The sequence below is a fragment of the Ovis canadensis genome, chromosome 2 (genome assembly GCF_042477335.2).
Source record: "Ovis canadensis isolate MfBH-ARS-UI-01 breed Bighorn chromosome 2, ARS-UI_OviCan_v2, whole genome shotgun sequence".
Lineage (NCBI taxonomy): Eukaryota > Metazoa > Chordata > Mammalia > Artiodactyla > Bovidae > Ovis > Ovis canadensis.
The window spans coordinates 102067126-102085048 of record NC_091246.1 but is presented as its reverse complement, the minus strand read 5'-3'; the positions used below and the strand labels follow the sequence as shown (position 1 = coordinate 102085048).

The window sequence follows — 17923 nt, the reverse complement described above, 5'->3', positions numbered from 1 at the left end:
GACAGAGGAGCCTGGAGGGCGACAGTCCATAGGGGTCCCAAAGAGAGTCGGACATGACTTAGTGACTAAGTGTGCACACGCATGCTTAGCCCATCCATGGGGGCCTCTCCACAGGCCGGCCTCACAAAGAGGTGCTGGCCTCCCTTAGAGAAAGTAATCCAAGAGCGGTTGAGAGGCCGCCTAATATCAAGGTCACAGCCATGCTATAGCTCCAGCTTGGAAGCGACTCCCCTCAGGTCTGCCTTATTTTATTCATTAGAAGCAAGTCAGTAAGTTCAGTGCATACTTGAGGGGAAGGGACTGAACAGGATCTGAATTCCAAGGGGTGGAGATCACTCACAGCTACCTTAGGGGCCGCCTGCCACATCTTCTTTGGTTTCTTTTATCAGTGTTTTGTCATTTCCAGCATACAGATTCTGCACGTATTTTGTTAAACTTATACCTAAGTATTAATGCTATTATAAATGATACTTCTGTTTGTTGTTGATATTTAGAAATACAACTAATGTCTGTATATTGATCTTGTGTCCTGAGATCTTTCTAAATTCACTTATTTTCTACCTACCCACTATTCTGAACCTTGCCTTTTTCACTGAAAAAAATGTCTTAGATATTGAATTATATTGGATTACAAAGATAGACACCATTTTAGCTATTTATTGCATAGAATTCAATCATAAGAAGCTTTTGATTCCCCAGGTCTGTTAGTCTGAAAACTACTTCAGCGTACTTGTCTGTATACTTTTTAAAAATTGAAGTAGAGTTGAGTTATGGGATTGTATTTATTTCTGCTGTACAGCAAAGTGATTCGGTTATACATATATACACATTCTTTTTAAATTCTTTTCCATTATCACTTACTTTAAGCTTTTTTTCCACTTGCATTGTTGTTTAGTCACTAAGTCATGTCCAACTCTGTGAGTGGGACTGCAAACTCATAAAGACTCTCAGTCACTCCTATGCCAAGTTCCCCTGTCCTCCACTGTCTCCCTGAGTTTGCTCAAATCCCATGTCCATTGAGTCAGTGGTGCTATCTAACCATCCCATCCTCTGCCATTCCCTCTTTTTGCCTTCATTCTTTCCCAGCATCAAGATCTTTTCCAGTGAGTCAGCTTTCCAAATCAGGTGGCGTATATTCAATATTGAATCAATGCAGATAGTATACAAAGAGTGACAATTGCTTTGTATTTTCAGGCCTTAAAGAAGTGGATTGAAGAAAATCCTAAACTCAGCTTTCTAAAACCTTGCATATTGACTGGACGTGGCAGAACAAATCAAACAATGGGTATTTATATATAGTGCATTAGATCTAATATATATATAAGAACATATGTGATCTATTTTAATTCTTTCTTAGTGCTTGTATCAGTCAGGGTTCAACCAGAGAAGCAAAACCAGTAGGAGATTATAAATACATACATATATACATTCATATATAATATATAGCAACACACGTATATTGTACACAGACAGGCACACAGGGATTTAGTTCAAGGAATTGACATACACACCTGGACTGGCAAAGCCAGTCTAGTCCACAGGGCAGGTCAGGACCAGGTGGAACCCCATAGGCGGATCACCTCAGTCCTCTTTTCAAGGGCTGCCTTGTTTGGGTCAGGCCTGCCTAAAATGAAGTCCCTATTGAGTAACTGTATCAACTGATTTAAGAAGTTTAATTATATCTGCAGATTCCCTTCACAGAGACACCTAGGTGAATATCTGGGGACTGCAGTTCAGCCTAGCTCAGTGGACACATTGAAATGCCATCACCATGCTCAAATGTCAGAAACTTGTAGACTTTCCTCCTCCCATATGTCCTGCAGACAAAACCGAAGTTTTGTTTTGTTTTCAATATTGTTTAAGTATATTACTCTCTTGCTCAAATTTTCAACCAGTAGATTAACTGGAAATAGAAATGCTCTCTTTCTATTTTATTGTTATTCTTTAAAGTATAAAAAACTTATATGCATTATGTATTTTATAATTTAAAAAAGTCCTAGAGATAGTCCTAAAATCTAGGTAGAGAGGGTTAAAGGATGAAAGGCTCCCTTTGATCCTAGGTGGCCAGTCCTCATACTGACATTCTCACAGCCTTGCTCCCCACACCTCAGTGACAAGCAATGACAGGTCCTCACTGTATCTCTTATTTAAGCTGTTTATAAAAAACAGTCCTGCCCTCAGTCCTCGGTCATCACCCTTGAAGTTTCCCTTTATGCAAAATTTAAACTTCATTAATCTAAAAAGCAAAGTCAGATTTTGAATAGTTGGCTTACCAAATGAGGTCCAACACTACCTTGTGGTTGGAATTAGAGGCTTCTGCTGTATGACTCCAGCATGAGTCCAACTTGATTTTCAAGCTTTGTTATTCGTCCATACGTAAGCCCCCAGAAGATATTTGTTTGTCCATCCCTCCATCCATCCATCCATTCATTCATTCATCTATCCATCCACCATCTACCCACATTCATTGCAAACTCACTCTGTGCCAGTAACTGTGCTTCTGCCGGGCAGCCTCCCCCTCCTCCTAAGTCTAGACCACTAGGGCGGAGTCTCCCTCACCCACACCCGACAGCACACAGTTCTGGCTCCATTCATTGTCATTACATTGAATTATAGTTTCCCATATATAGCCTTCTTCCGCAAACCAGAAGCTCCCTTTAGATAAAAATGAACCTTTTAACCATTCTATCCTTATAATTGCAGAATAAATGTTTGATGAGCAAATAGTTACGTTCAGAAATTAGTGAAGTGTGGTGTCTGTCTTGGGCATGTTCATTGTTCAGTAGATCATGGCGAAAAGAAATTGTTTTGGCCTCAGCAAAATATATCTCAAGATTTGGGACAGAGTTGGAATTTTTATAAATTCTGTTAACTCTGAGGTGGAGACCACTTAAGTTCCTGCTCTTCTCAGTGTTATCAGTGGCCGGGAACTGCACAGTGGTAGGGTCCTCAACTGAAATCCCAAGCCTGGTTCTGCTAGTAAGCTGTCAGTTCACCATCCCTCCAAAACATCCAGGTCTTCACCTGTAGGAAAGGGGAATCATGACATTTGCTATATCAACCTAAAAAGGGCCTTGTGAAGTTCCAGTGAGTAAGTAGATGTGAAAAGGTCTTGTTAGCTGAGAACTCCTGTACGTGCACAAAGATGTTACAGTTAGCTATTGATATATATTTTTTTTAATTTTTATTGGAAATAGTTGATTTATTGGAAGTAGTTGCGTTAGTTTCAGGTACACAGCTAAGTGAATCAGTTACACGTATACATGTAGCCACTCTTTTTTTTTTAGATCCTTTTCCTGTGTGGGCCATCACAGAGTACTGAGCAGCTTCTTCCTGGTTCTCTTTTGTATATAGTAGTGTGTGTATGTCAGGCCCAGTCTCTGTTCATCCCTTCCCCCCTTCCCCTCTGGTAACCACGTTTGCTTTCTACATCCATGACTCTACTTCTGTTTTGTAAATACTTGCATTTGTACCCTTTTCTTTAGACTCTACACATAAGTGGTATCCTATGATATTTGTCCAGCTGTTGGTATTTTTTCAAAAAATTTAATATTTGCTTTGAGATATCGTGACTGAAACCACCTAGCTAATAGGTGCTGCAGCTGGAATTTGAGGTCAGGCAGACTTGTGACAGAGTCCAAGATGTTAGACCCCCAGCTTATCTACTCTAAAGCAAGGACAGGGATAGGCCCTTCCCCGAGGCTGTTGTGAGATCTTGAATGTAAAGCACTTATCACAGTACCTGGCATGTCGTAAGCTTTCCATAATTAACAGCTATTTTTTTCAAGGGTAAAGTTCCCTCTTGGTGAGTTATGTAATGCCCTCTGACAGGAATGACCCTCCCAGCACAGAAGTGTGCATTGGACGCATTCAGAACCAACAGAGACAGCAACATTCTGATTGCTACCTCGGTTGCCGATGAAGGCATTGACATTGCTCAGTGCAATCTGGTCATCCTTTACGAGTATGTGGGCAATGTCATCAAAATGATCCAAACCAGAGGTAAGAAGAGCTTTGATGCCAGGGCTCAAAGGCTACCATTTTGTCTGACTTGTGAATGTGCCTGTCATTCCAGCCCTTCTCCTTTACTGTGACTGGTGGCACAGTGGACCCTTCTATCACTGGCCCTTACGGTGACCTACTTGGTCAGGATGGGATGGCTACAGTTTTGTCCACAATTTTGTCTTTGTTCTTGGTCACAATGAATACTGCTTACTTGGTTAATATTGGCTGACATGTTGATGGAAGGAAAATTCCAGCTTTGAGGCTTCGGCAGTCACATGTAAGCCGTTTATGGTTGTGCTTAGGTGCTGGTGGGTCCCCTGTGTGCCAGAAAGGACATGCAAGGAGTTCTCCCACTGGAACTAGGCAGCCTCCTAACTAGTCTTTCTTATTTTTTCTTAATTTCCGTAACTACAGCTGCCACATTATTTTTCCTGAAAAACAGCTCTGAGCATGTCACCTCCCTGTATAGAAACTCCCATAGTTCCCAAATGTCCTTGATGTTAAAGCGTTTTCAAAATCCGGCACCCTCTTATCTTTCCAACCTTTTTTCCCATTCTTCCACTTTGTGCATTATCCACTTGAGCCTACCTGGCTTCATCTGGTTTCCTTTTTGAAGGGCTTGCTCATGTATTGCTGCTGCTGATCTTTGTTTCTCTTCCCCTGCTTCCACATCACCGGTTCCTCAGTCTCCCAGCTGAGATGATTAGTAATCATCTCTAATTTGAATGCCCGTGGCCCTTTTATCCATCTTTCTTATACCACTTCTCATTTTCCACCTATATTCTGGTGGTTGTGAACACGTCTCTTTTTTAAAAGTTTTGTGTGTTTGTTTTTGGCTCTGCTGGGTTCTCTCTGCTTTTTGCTTGGGCTTCTCTCCGGTTGTGGTATGCTGGCTTCTCTTTATGGTGGCTTGTCTTATTGCTGAGCACAGGCTCTAGGGTGTGCAGACTTTAGAGCACGTGGGCTCGTAGTTGTGGTGCACAAGCTTAGTTGCCTCGTGGCATGTGGTATCTTCCTGGACCAGGACTGTAACCTGTTTTCCTGGCATTGGCAGGTAGATTCCCGTCCACTGAACCACGAGTGAAGTCCTGTGAACATATCTTATTTCCCCATTTCCCCATCTGTTTATCATTCATCTTTGGGGCTGTCACAATGTCATCCTGGAGGTGCCTGCTGGGTTGTCTTTAAGCAGTGTCTCTAATAATGTGTCTGTCCCATCACACTGCACCAGGGAGACTGTGAGCAACCAGCCTAAAATGGGCTCCTTGTTTGTCTGAATGTTTAATGTGCAGCTGCACACCTGCGTTTGACTCCACACCCTACCAACTCGCTTTTCCAGAAAGTGGGATTCAGTGAACCAAAGCTGAATTTTAGGAACATCCCTGCTTCTTTCACATTCTCAGATTTGTCAGAGTTTTACATCAAAGACACCAAGTAAAATGTTTATTTTCTAACAGGTAGAGGAAGAGCAAGAGGGAGCAAGTGCTTCCTTCTGACTAGTAATGCTGATGTAATCGAAAAAGAACAACTGAACATCTGCAAAGAAAAAATGATGAATGACTCCATTTCAAGCCTGCAGAGATGGAATGAAGCAGTATTTAAGGAAAAGGTAAGTCTTTGCATCCATGTTACTCCTTCAGAATCTAACTGTAAGCCATGAACAGGGACCGTGAACATGGTTGGTACCTGTTATCATTTTGCTCTGAGTGTTTCTTAGGTTATATTTTTATTTTTTTAAGTATTTGTTTATTTGTCTGCATAGGGTTTAGTAGCAACACGTAGGATCTTCGTTGCAAAGTGCAGGCTTCTCTCTAGCTGTGGCACACAGGCTTAGAAGCTGTGGCAGACTTAGTTGCCCCACAGTATGTGGGATCTTCGTTTCTCAACCAGGGATCAAACTCTCTTCCCCGGCTTTGGAAGGTGGGTTCTGAACCACTAGCCCACCAGGAATTCACCCCACAGCGAATATCAGGTTCATTCTGCTTTACTTCTCAATGAGCTAAAATACATTTTATTAGCGCTAATGCTTGAAGCTATGCTTTTAGATCTAAAAGGAAAACAGCTAGAATAGTTCCTACACGGACAGTTCATTTTGAGGACAACACCCTAACTGCAAGACACAGCTCTTCTTAGTCTTTTCTTCACACCTCTCTCTAACGTCTGGAGTCCTCAGGGAGAAGGTCCTGGCGCACTGTGCTTGGAGCTGTGCCCAGTGTTGGAAGGCCTGTTTACACATATGGATGAGAGAGTGGACCTTGATGGAGCGTGTTGGCTCCGTCCAGCCTCTCACTGGTGAACTTAGTTTGACTTTAATTTTCTTTATGACACAGCATGGAAGCAGATTAGGGAAAGAGACACACACACACACACACACACACACACAGATACCCCCACACACAGACACCCATACTTTCTCTAGACTGTTTGCAGAGACTTCATCTCAGACTCTGGAAACACTGGACCCTGCAGGCCTGGGGAAGAACTTTAACGTTAGACAGTGGTTCCAATCTCAACTCTGCCACTTACAAAATGTGTAACTTCAGATAGTTCCTCTTTGAAATTATCATTCTTATATGTAGAGCTCACAGGGTAGTTTTGGAGATACAGTGAGATGTATGCATTGCTTCCTACAGTGCCTGGTTTAAGTGCTTAAAATGGGAGTTGTTACAGGACAAGGGTGAGAGGCCTATTTTAACTTCATGAAGATGAGTCTTATAATTCAGTAGACTAATTCCATAGAGTTCATAATTTTGAAAAGTCGTAATCTGTATGCTCAGAAAAGTATTGAGAAGGAATGAACTATGGAAAGCAAACTAATGCTTACTGTAGGAAAAAATTACGTTATGTCAGTGTTGACTCATTTTAAAAAACATTTCTTCCTAAAGTTAGGAGAACAAGATATTTGAAAGTACCTCGTCTACATTTTCACTGAGAAGATTTGCAGGGAAATTCTTTAGTTCCTCTTAATTTCCCCCCTTAATTTTACTTACGATAGGGTTTTTTCACTGAGCCACTTCTCCATTTTGTAAAATATAGGGATGATGCTGATTAAAGGCTTTAAAACCTTTTTAGCTTTGGCATAATTTTTTTAATCTCCTCCACTAGGTAATGTTGTGCTTACACTCACGTGTGGCAAAAGCAATAGAGTAAAAGCCTGTTGAGGAAGACAGAGGCTGGAACAAACATATAGATATTCTTTTTTTAAAAAAAATAATTTTATTTATATTATTTTTGGTTGTGCTGTTTTTGTTGCTACCAGGACTTTTCTCTAGCTGCAGTGAGTGGGGCTACTCTCTAGTTGAGGCAAGTGGGCTTCTCATTGCTGTGGCTGCTCTTATTGGGGAGCATGGGCTTAGGAAGTGAAGGCTTCAGTAGCTGTGGTTCTCAGGCTCTGGAGCACAGGCTCAATAGTTGTGGCACACGGGTTTAGTTGCTCCACAGCATGTGGGATCTTCCTGGACCAGGGATTGAACCCGTGTCTCCTGCATTAGCAGACGGATTGTTTAACACTGAGCCAACAGAGAAGCCCTAGAGTTCAATTTTTTTTTTTTACTTTTTAAAATTATATTTTAAATTAAAATTTACTTTTCTGTTTTTTGACTTTTTTTTCAAACTTTCTATTTTGTATTGGGGTATAGCTGACTAACAATATTGTGGTAGTTTCAGGTGAATAGCGAAGGTACTCAGCCATACGTTCTTTTGTAGCCAACGCATCAGGTCATAGAGTGCCGTGAGGAGAAAATGGACTGTTGTTAAGTATCTGTTGAATTAGGCTATTTAATTCACACTGGGGAATTCCCCTAACATGCATTGAGTGAAAATGGGCAGAGATGGTAAAGAGTGAGCAAGGACCCAGCTGCAGGGTGGCCAAGAGTCTCTGCTAGCTGGTAACTCTGTGGCGGTTGGGAGCGCAGAGTCTTGGTCTTGTCCCTGTCCGGTTGTGGTGACCAGCGCACACTGCCATGTTGAAAGAGGCGGGCTTTGCTGTCAAGGGAAGAGGCTTAGGAGAAGTATACCAAGGTAGGGGAAACCTTATTCTCTTAAAAGTCAAAGGATTTATGGTTCTCGGGGTGAGCCCCCTGTCTGTGGCGTTTTGAAAAAGCAAAGACTAGAAATCTTGTCAAGAAAACTAGAGATACCAAGGGAACATTTCATGCAAAGATGGGCTCGATAAAGGACAGAAATGATATGGACCTAACAGAAGAAGATATTAAGAAGAGGTGGCAAGAATACACAGAACTGTACAAAAAAGATCTTCATGACCCAGTTAATTACGATGGTGTGATCACCCACCTAGAGCCAGACATCCTGGAATGTGAAGTCAAGTGGGCCTTAGGAAGCATCACTACAAACAAAGCTGTGGAGGTGATGGAATTCCAGTTGAGCTATTTCAAATCCTGAAAGATGATGCTGTTAAAGTGCTGCACTCAATATGTCAGCAAATTTGGAACACTCAGCAGTGGCCACAGGACTGGAAAAGGGCAGTTGTCATTCCAATCCCTAAGAAAGGCAATGCCAAAGAATGCTCAGACTACCACAGAATTGCACTCATCTCACATGCTAGTAAAGTAATGGTCAAAATTCTCCAAGCCAGGCTTCAGCAATACGTGAACCATGAACTTCCAGATGTTCAAGCTGGTTTTAGGAAAGGCAGAGGAACCAGAGATGAAATTGCCAACATCCACTGGATCATCGAAAAAGCAAGAGAGTTCCAGAAAAATATCTATTTCTGCTTTCTTGACTATGCCAAAGCCTTTGACTGTGTAGATCACAAGAAACTGTGGAAAATTCTGAAAGAGATGGGAATACCAGACCACCTGACCTGCCTCTTGAGTAACCTATATGCAGGTCAGGAAGCAACAGTTAGAACTGGACATGGAACAACAGACTGGTTCCAAATAGGAAAAGGAGTACGTCAAGGCTGTGTATTGTCACCCTGCTTATTTAGCTTCTGTGCAGAGTACATCATGAGAAACGCTGGGCTGGAAGAAGCACAAGCTAGAATCAAGATTGCCGGGAGAAATATCAGTAACCTCAGATATGCAGATGACACCACCCTTATGGCAGAAAGTGAAGAAGAACTAAAGAGCCTCTTGATGAAAGTGAAGGAGGAGAGTGAAAAAGTTGGCTTAAAGCTCAACATTCAGAAAACTAAGATCATGGCATTTGGTCCCATCACTTCATGGGAAATAGATGGGGAAACAGTGGAAACAGTGGCTGACTTTATTTTTTTCTGCTCCAAAATCACTGCAGATGGTGACTGCAGCCATGAAATTAAAAGATGCTTACTCCTTGGAAGAAAAGTTATGACCAACCTAGATAGCATATTCAAAAGCAGAGACAGTACTTTGCCAACAAAGGTCCATCTAGTCAAGGCTATGGTTTTTCCAGTAGTCATGTATAGATGTGAAAATTGGACTGTGAAGAAAGCTGAGCTCCGAAGAATTGATGTTTTTGAACTGTGGTGTTGGAGAAGACTCTTGAGAGTCTCTTGGACTGCAAGGAGATCATGCCAGTCGATCCTAAAGGAGATGAGACCTGGGTGTTCACTGGAAGATCTGATGTTGAGGCTGAAACTCCAATACTTGGCCACCTCATGCGAAGAGCTGACTCATTTGAAAAGACCCTGATGCTGGGACAGATTGAGAGCAGGAGGAGAAGGAGATGACAGAGGATGAGATGGTTGGATGGCATCACTGACTCAATGGACATGAGTTTTGGTAGGCTCCGAGAGTTGATGTTGGACAGGGAGGCCTGGCGTGCTGCAGCTCATGGGGTCGCAGAGTCGGACATGACTAAGCGACTGAACTGAACTGGACATTGGATCTGAGCACCTGGGCCCTTTATATCAAAAAACTTTGCACAAGTGAGGGAGGAAGTTCAGAGTGCATTAAGGCAGCCCTTGAGTAGGGGGAAAGGGAGCTTGTGCACTCTCTTCTCCACACCCACAGCTGCCTTGTCCATTACCTCCGTGTGGCTGACTTCCCCAGAGCACTGTGGCCCTCGGGGACCTCTGGTTATTCTGCAGCCATCTAGCTGAACCTGTAGACGGCCCAGAACCCTCCAGAAACTTATTTCCGTGATGGAAGCCTCAGGATCTGATTGGACTTCATTCTAGAGCAATAAAGTATAAAGGATATTTTTCGTAGTTCTAGTTGCGGAGGGTCATTTGAAATCAAAATGAAGAAGCCTACTTTCCTTTCTTAGGAGTAGAGGATAAGATTCAGGGTAAAAGAAAGTTCATTTTGGCTACAGAATTTCCAACCTGATCTCTGCCCACGACTGCATACAATCAGGTATTCATAGTTTCGCTTTTCTCACCTCAGTGTAGGGAGTTACGCTGCTTCCCAACCACAGGTGGGCGAAGGGGAGACCGTGTGCTCTAGGCTTAACTTGTGACTTTGGTTAAACCTCTTTATCCAGTTACTCAGTTTTACTTAGTTTTCAGTATAGAAGTAAGAGTTTTAATTTTTAGGATTTATATTTATTGCCTTTAGTGACATTTAAAATATTTGAGATTATTACAATGGAAACAGTGAAAGACTTTATTTTGGGGGGCTCCAAAATCACTGCAGATGGTGACTGCAGCCATGAAATTAAAAGATGCTTGCTCCTTGAAAGAAAAGATATGACCAACCTAGACAGCATATTAAAAAACAGAGACATTACTTTACTAACAAAGGTTCATCTAGTCAAGGCTATGGTTTTTCCAGTAGTCATGTATGGGTGTGAGAGTTGGACTGTGAAGAAAGCTGAGTGTTGAAGAACGGATGCTTTTGAACTGTGGTGTTGGAGAAGACACTTGAGAGTCCCTTGGACTGCAAGGAGATCAGTCCTGAATATTCATTGGAAGGACTGATGCTGAAGCTGAAACGCCAGTACTTTGGCCACGTGATGCGTAGAACCGACTCATTTGAAAAGACCCTGCTGCTGGGAAAGATTGAAGGCGGGAGGAGAAGGGGACAACAGAGGATGAGATGGTTGGATGGCATCACCGATGCGATGGACATGAGTTTAAGCAGGCTCCAGCAGTTGGTGATGGAGAGGGAAGACTGCATGCTGCAGTCCATGGGGTTGCAAAGAGTCGGACACGACTGAGTGACTGAACTGAACTGAACTATTTAATTGCATTTTAGTATATGTAGGTGATTTTTTTAAATTGGATGCCCAAAGGGAAAGTTTATATTTGTACCTTTTTCCCGTCACATTCCCCCCACCCTGAGCCTGCCTTAAGTAATGATCAGAACCATGTCTGAGAAATTAAAATTCCTCATAGGGAAATGTATATCATGTAACCCAGGAATTTCGTTTCTAGAAATTTACCCAGAGGAAATAACGAGGCAAATGCACACATCATGCAGCAGTTTTATAACAGTGAAGATGTGAATTGGAAATCGGGCACATTACGCTTCCTTTATTCTTACAAAGACAATGAAGATAGTTACAGGTGGGATGGAGTAGAGTGGGGAATCAGGGGAGAGGAAATCATATTTTGATTGCTTTCCTGGCCTATATTCCAGGCCTAAATTTTTTAATATAAATCAAGCTTTATTTGAGTTTGAAGTGCTTTAGAGATCCATGGCTTCTCAATGGGTGATCAGTAACCAGTACAAGGTATACGGGGCTGGGACATTTCCGCTCACAGTGACAATAACTGACTCATCCGTGCAGAACATGGGCTCTCCACCAAGCCCTGCAAATGCTTATTTATATCAACAGGTCTCGCAGCGATCCATGTGGTTAAGCCTCTCATGAAGTCACGCTCTGGGAGGGAAACTGAGGCATGAAAATTTTCAGTGTCAGTAGATCACACAGCTAGGTCGGGGTAGAGCTGGCAGAGTCCATCTGGCTAAACTCTGCATCTGTTGGCCTGACCAGAACTGTTTGAAGCATAAATCAGTTCAGTTCAGTTCAGTCGCTTAGTCGTGTCCAATTCTTTGCAACCCCATGAACAGCAGCACGCCAGGCCTCCCTGTCCATCACCAACTCCTGGAGTTCACCCAAACTCATGTCCATCGTGTTGGTGATGCCATCCAGCCATCTCATCCTCTGTCGTCCCCTTCTCCTCCTGCCCCCAATCCCTCCCAGCATCAGGGTCTTTTCAAATGAGTCAGCTCTTTGCATGAAGTGGCCAAAGTATTGGAGTTTCAGCTTCAACATCAGTCCTTCCAGTGAACACCCAGGACTCATCTCCTTTAGGATGGACAGGTTGGATCTCCTTGCAGTCCAAGGGACTCTCAAGAGTCTTCTCCAACACCACTAGGACAACTAAAAAAATTTTACTGAGTAATAGAAGGTAAATTAAGACAAAAGAAACCCTGGGACTACCCTGGTGGTCCAGTGGCTAAGGCTCCAAGCTCCCAATGCAGGGAGCCCACGTTCAATCCTTGGTCAGGGAACTAGATCCCACATGCTGCAACTAATACCGGCTGCTGCTGCTAAGTCGCTTCAGTTGTGTCCGACTCTGTGCGACCCCAGAGACGGCAGCCCGCCAGGCTCCCCGTCCCTGGGATTCTCCAGGCAAGAACACTGGAGTGGGTTTCCATTTGCATGAAAATGAAAAGTGAAAGTGAAGTCGCTCAGTTGTGCCCGACTCTTAGTGACCCCATGGATTGCAGGCTACCAGGCTCCTCCGTCCATGGGATTTTCCAGGCAAGAGCATTGGAGTGGGGTGCCATTGCCTTCTCCGACGTACCAGCACAGCCAAGTAAAAAACTTTTGAAAAAGAAAGAAAAGAAACAGCATTTTCTTGAATGGCTGACTATTTTAAAGCTGTGCCTTCACTGCAAATCCAGTTGTGCATTTATCATAGCCCACAATCAAAATAGAAATGAGGCTTTAGCTTTGTAAAATAGCTCCAGAGTTTATATAGACACATGCATGAATGAAAATAGCGATGGCATTTCTGAAAAAATAACTCACGAATAGATATTGCCCTACCCAGTACTGAAGTACAAATCACCATCATTAACATTTTCATGGTTCTTGGCAAAATACTAGCCTAACAGACCAAGACGAATACAAGGAGCATTAAAGCTATGCCAGGCAGTCCTGATCAATTATTAACTCATGTTACCTCCCAACAACCTATGAAGTAAATGCTGTGACTGTTCCCATTTTACATTTGAGGCGCTTGCCCAGAATGACACGGCTGTAAGTGGTAGGAACAGGGCTTACACCTAAGCTGTCTGGTTCCACCTGGAACATTGGATAAAACAGAGGCAGCCCCACAGACCAGTGGGGCAGAGCAGACCCTTCCACAGCCAGCTCTGCTCTGTAATCACCATGCTCTTTCTTCCTTGATGTTTGAGGTTTCAGGGCTTCTTCTTCTGTCACGTTCTTCTCTTTAGAGAACTTCTTTTTGCTCTTCTTTTAGGGAAGGGAACGTCTGCTGGTGCACAAATTCTTAAAATAATTTGTTTTGCTTCACCTGAGAATGTCTTGATTTCCTCTTTATTTCTAAGTATATATTGCTGCGAATATAGGCATTTGGATTGACAGGGTTTTCTTTTAGCATTTGAAAAATATTGTGCCACTTTTGTCTGCTGTCCACATTCTCTGGTGAGAAATCTGGTGTCATTCAGATGGTTTTTCCCTTGTAGGTAAGGTGCCATTTTTTTTTTTTTTTTCTGGTTGCTCTCAAGATTTTTTTCCTGTGTGTTTAGAGAACAGACTTGTGTTTGCCAGGGAGGAGTGGATCGGGGAGGGAAGCTTGGGATCAGCGAATTAAATGTAAACTGTTATATGTAATAGTTTACACAACAGTAGGATAAACAAGAAGGTCCTACTGGATAGCACAGCGAACATATTTAATATCCTGTGATAAACCATACTAGAAAAAAATGTGTCTATATGTGTGTAGCTGAGTCACTTTGCTATACAGCAGAGATTGGCATAACATTGTAAATCAACTACACTTCAATTGAAAAAATATTTTAAAAGACAATATAAATCAAATGATCTGGACTTCCCATAGGATAAATCTCTTAAAGGTGAAATTACCATCTAAAAACCATGTAAATCCAGAAATAGATAAATAAATGAAGGTAAGGGGCAAACCATACATACACACCGAAGTTTTTTCCTGTGTCTTTAGTTTCCGGAAGTTTAACTACAATGTGTCTTGGTGTGGTTTCTTTGCATTTATCCTGTTTGGATTTGTCCAGCATCTTATGTCTGTAGGGTTCTGTTATGCAAAATTTGGGAAATGTTTAGTCATTGTTTCTTTGAGTACTTTTTAAGCTCTGCTCTTTCCCCTCTCCTGTCATAACTGTTAGATCTTTTTAAAGTAGTCCTAAAGTTAGCTGAGGCTCTGCTCATTTGTTAATTTTTTTCTGTTTGCTTTCTGTTGTTTAGATTGGGTCATTCCTGTTGTTCTGTCTTCCAGTTCACGGATTCTTTCCTTTGTCCTCTCCGTTCTGCTATTGAGCCCATCCACCAAACTTTTTGTTTTGGTTATTGTATCTTTTAGTTCCAAAATTTCCATTCTGTTCTTCTTTATACCTTCCATTTCTTTGTTGAGCCTCTAAGTTTGTTTGTTTCAGGAGTGTTTATGATGACCCATTGAAGCATTTTTATTATAGCTAGTTTAAAGGTTTTGTCAGATGATTCTCAAATCTCTGTCATCTCAGTGTTAACATCAACTGGTTGTCTTTTATTTTCCATTCAAATTGAGATCTTTCTGGTCTTTGGTATAAAGAGTGATTTTTAAATCAAAACCCAGAGGTTTTCATACCAGATGATGAAATTTGGGACCTTAACCTTCCGTGTTAGCTGGCTGCTTCTGATACTGTTCTGGCAGGGGAGGTAGGTGACCCTGTTTCATAACTGCCAGCTGAGGGTAGAAGTCAAGGTTTCCTACTCAGCTTCTGTTGATGTCAGCAAGGGGAGGCTCCTTGTTACTTCCGCTTGGGGATGGACGTTCTGGACCCCAGCGTGATCTCTATGGATTCTGCAGACAAGGGGGGCTACCCTGTGGCAGGAGTGAAAATCCTGGCTCCCTGTGTGGCATTCTCTGACACCACCAGGGGGGAGTGTTGAGATGCTTCGTATCAGCCCTGCGAAGTGGAATTCTAGGTTCCTCCCCACTAGATTCAGGGTTTCTTGGTTCTTTTTTTTTTTTTTTTTGGTCACTGTTGTTGATTTCTCTCTGTGGAACAGCTAGTGTCTAAACGTTTTCTGTCTCGCTAGTTGCCCCTGTCTTCATCCTTTGGCTAGAGAGACAGGCTTTTGTTCAGACTTTCTGTGTGTGCCGAGAGGTATTTCTGGTTGCCAGCTTCTTCGGCCCCATGTCTGGGATATATACACAAGGCGAAAAAAGACAAACCCCAGGGATCTCACTCACATGTGGTTTCTAGGGCCCCATGGTTCCTAGCTGGTCTGCCTTCTTCTCTTTGTCCTTCAGAATCTTATGTTTATTTTATATATAATGTTTCAGTGTTTTTAGTTGTACTTAGCCAAGGCCTAAATTTTGAGGTAGAATGTAGTCATCCTAGACGTTTAACTTTAATGTAATTCAACAATATTCTTTGTGGTTTGGAAGGGAAGAGAGAAAAAAGATTTTAGGTGGTGGGGGACTCTTCTGCCTGCTGTTCTATTCAATAGGTTTATACCTTGGGAGTGGGTATTTTATTCCTAAAACAGTCAATGCATATCATATGTCTATTTGTGAAGGATTTTAAAAGTTTTACCAACTACTAATGTAGAAAGCATGGTTCGCATGACTATTTTGTGGACATCTTTCATGCTTTTATGGATCTTTGATGAAGATATGGAAAGACTAATTGGAGAGGCCACAGTTAAACACTGACTAACAAAGAATTAGGAGAATCAAAATTATCTGTGGGATTTTTATAAACAAAACCAGGTACTGTATGTTCATAGAAGTTGTATAGGAATAAATTATAATGTACGGGGTGTGTGTGTGTGTGTGTGTGTGTGTGTGTGTATGTATTAATTATACCGAGAGTACAAATCTAAAGGTTTTTTGGTCTGCTTTTTTGCACTTAGATTCACCAGATACAGGTTCAAGAAAAATTAATCAGGGATAATCAAGGAAAAGTAAAACCTGTTGTTGATAAGAACAATAAACAACTGCTCTGCGGAAAGTGCAAAACCTTTGCATGTGACGCAGCCGATATAAGAGTGGTGGAGGTAAGCGCGCTTTTCACGGAGAGCACTGGGCCATTGTTTAGCACTCATTAAAGCTTATCTATCAGTGAGAGAATTATAGTAAGAATACTCTTATTTCTTTTGTTATCCTGGCCAAGGTCCACGTATTTTTAAAAGGCTAAAACATTTAAAAGAAACCCTGAATGTTCAACAGTAAAGGAATACCTTAAAAGCTGCTGCTTAACTAAATATTGTATAGCCATTACAAATAATTGTTATGCTAAATGCAATGTGGTATTCTGGATTAGATCCTAAAACAGATAAAGGTATTATTGGAAAAAGTAGTAAAATTTATAGCTTAGTAAATAGTAATGTAGCGATATTAATTTCTTAGTTCTGACAAATATGCTATGATATGTAAGATGGAAGTGCTTATTAAGGAAGCTAGGTGAAGGGTACACAGGACAGTCTTTCCAACTTTTCTGTAAATCTGCAGAATAAAATTTTTTAAACAAAATTAGGAAGCTTATGTAGTATAAGGAAAAACTTTTTACAAATTAATGGCAAAGTGGAAAAAACCCCAGGATACAAAGTAGTAAATATGCTATGATCAGAGCAGTGTAAAATAATAGCAACAATACCACCATCACCACCACCAGTGAAAACACTTAAGTTTATACCAAAAAAGGCTAGCAGAAGTATACTAAAACATACTAACATTTTGCAGTGAGACGGCATGATTCTTTTCTCTTTCTACTATTTTATGTTTTCTTAAGAAAATTTTTTTTAATTGGAGTACAGTTGTTATACAGTGTTGAGTTTCTGCTGTAGAACAACGTGAATCAGCCACAAGTACACATGTCCCCTCCCTCTTGAGCCTTCCTCCCACACCTATTTTAAGAGAAGTTTTCTAAACTTTCTTTTGGGGATATGGATCACTTTTACAATGGAAGCAAAATCACTTGATTTTAAACACATCTGCAGCTTAGTTTTCTATTTTTTTTTTTCTTAAAACCTTTAGATAAAGGATTAGAAAAGTCTCCAAAGACAAAAATTGGACGTAACTCTGTTGCTGCTGACTGGGGACAGTGGAGGGCCTGGGCTGGTTCACATGATGAGTTGTTACATTAGGGATGTTTAGTCTTCAGAAAGCAGAAGTCTCTAGTCAGTCCAACACTGGAGCAAGAAACACATTTAGGTCTAATACTAGCAAGTTCCCATACCTTTCTGAGTCTTTTCCTTTAGCTGTAAAAAGTCCTTTCAGCTCCAATTTGGGCGATTTTCTGTTGAAATAGCCCTTTTAGACTCTGTTTTCCTGAGGGCCTGGTTTGTAGGGTCTGTATGGTTCCGTGCACTGTGAACTTTGTTCTGGTTTATTCTAATGTTGTGGGTGGGGCCAGTGGACAGCTTAGGCCCTGAGACTCTTCAGATACACACTGACCCTTTGTTGTTCTCTGTGTCCTTGGGATTCTTCTGTCACGGCCACTGGTGAACTTGGGCTTCCCAGATCTTCAGCAAATAAATACCCCTTTGTCTCTGAATTAATACCGAGTATCTGTTAATATTTTCAGGGGTTTCCCTGATGGCTCGGTGGTAGAGAGTCCACCTGCCAATGCGGGAGACTCAGGTTCCATCCCTGGGTCGGGAAGATCCCCTGGAGAAGGGAATGGCAACCCACTCCAGTATTTTTGCCTGGAGAATCCCACAGAGAGAGGAGCCTAGCCGGCTACAGTCCATGGGGTTGCAGAGCCAGATGTGACTTAGCGACTACAACAGTGACAGTCTATTTTCAGGAGCCAGGTTGCCT

General features: G+C 41.9%; 1 protein-coding gene and 1 long non-coding RNA gene across 2 annotated transcripts in view; one reads left to right on the top strand and one right to left on the bottom strand.

Annotated features, from left to right (window-relative positions):
* The window catches only part of RIGI (RNA sensor RIG-I), a 47418-nt gene that overhangs the window by 27730 nt on the left and 1765 nt on the right, over positions 1–17923 (top strand). Inside the window, exons 14-17 of the mRNA XM_069574168.1 lie at positions 1195–1285; positions 3832–4002; positions 5463–5614; positions 16015–16158. Of these exons, the coding sequence (XP_069430269.1) occupies positions 1195–1285; positions 3832–4002; positions 5463–5614; positions 16015–16158 (558 nt within the window). The remainder of the gene's footprint in view (positions 1–1194; positions 1286–3831; positions 4003–5462; positions 5615–16014; positions 16159–17923) is intronic.
* LOC138432708 (uncharacterized) lies at positions 11389–17499 on the bottom strand. Its single transcript, XR_011253951.1, has 2 exons — positions 17340–17499; positions 11389–12720 (listed from the first exon to the last, which is right to left on the bottom strand). It is a non-coding gene; the product is annotated as an uncharacterized lncRNA (long non-coding RNA).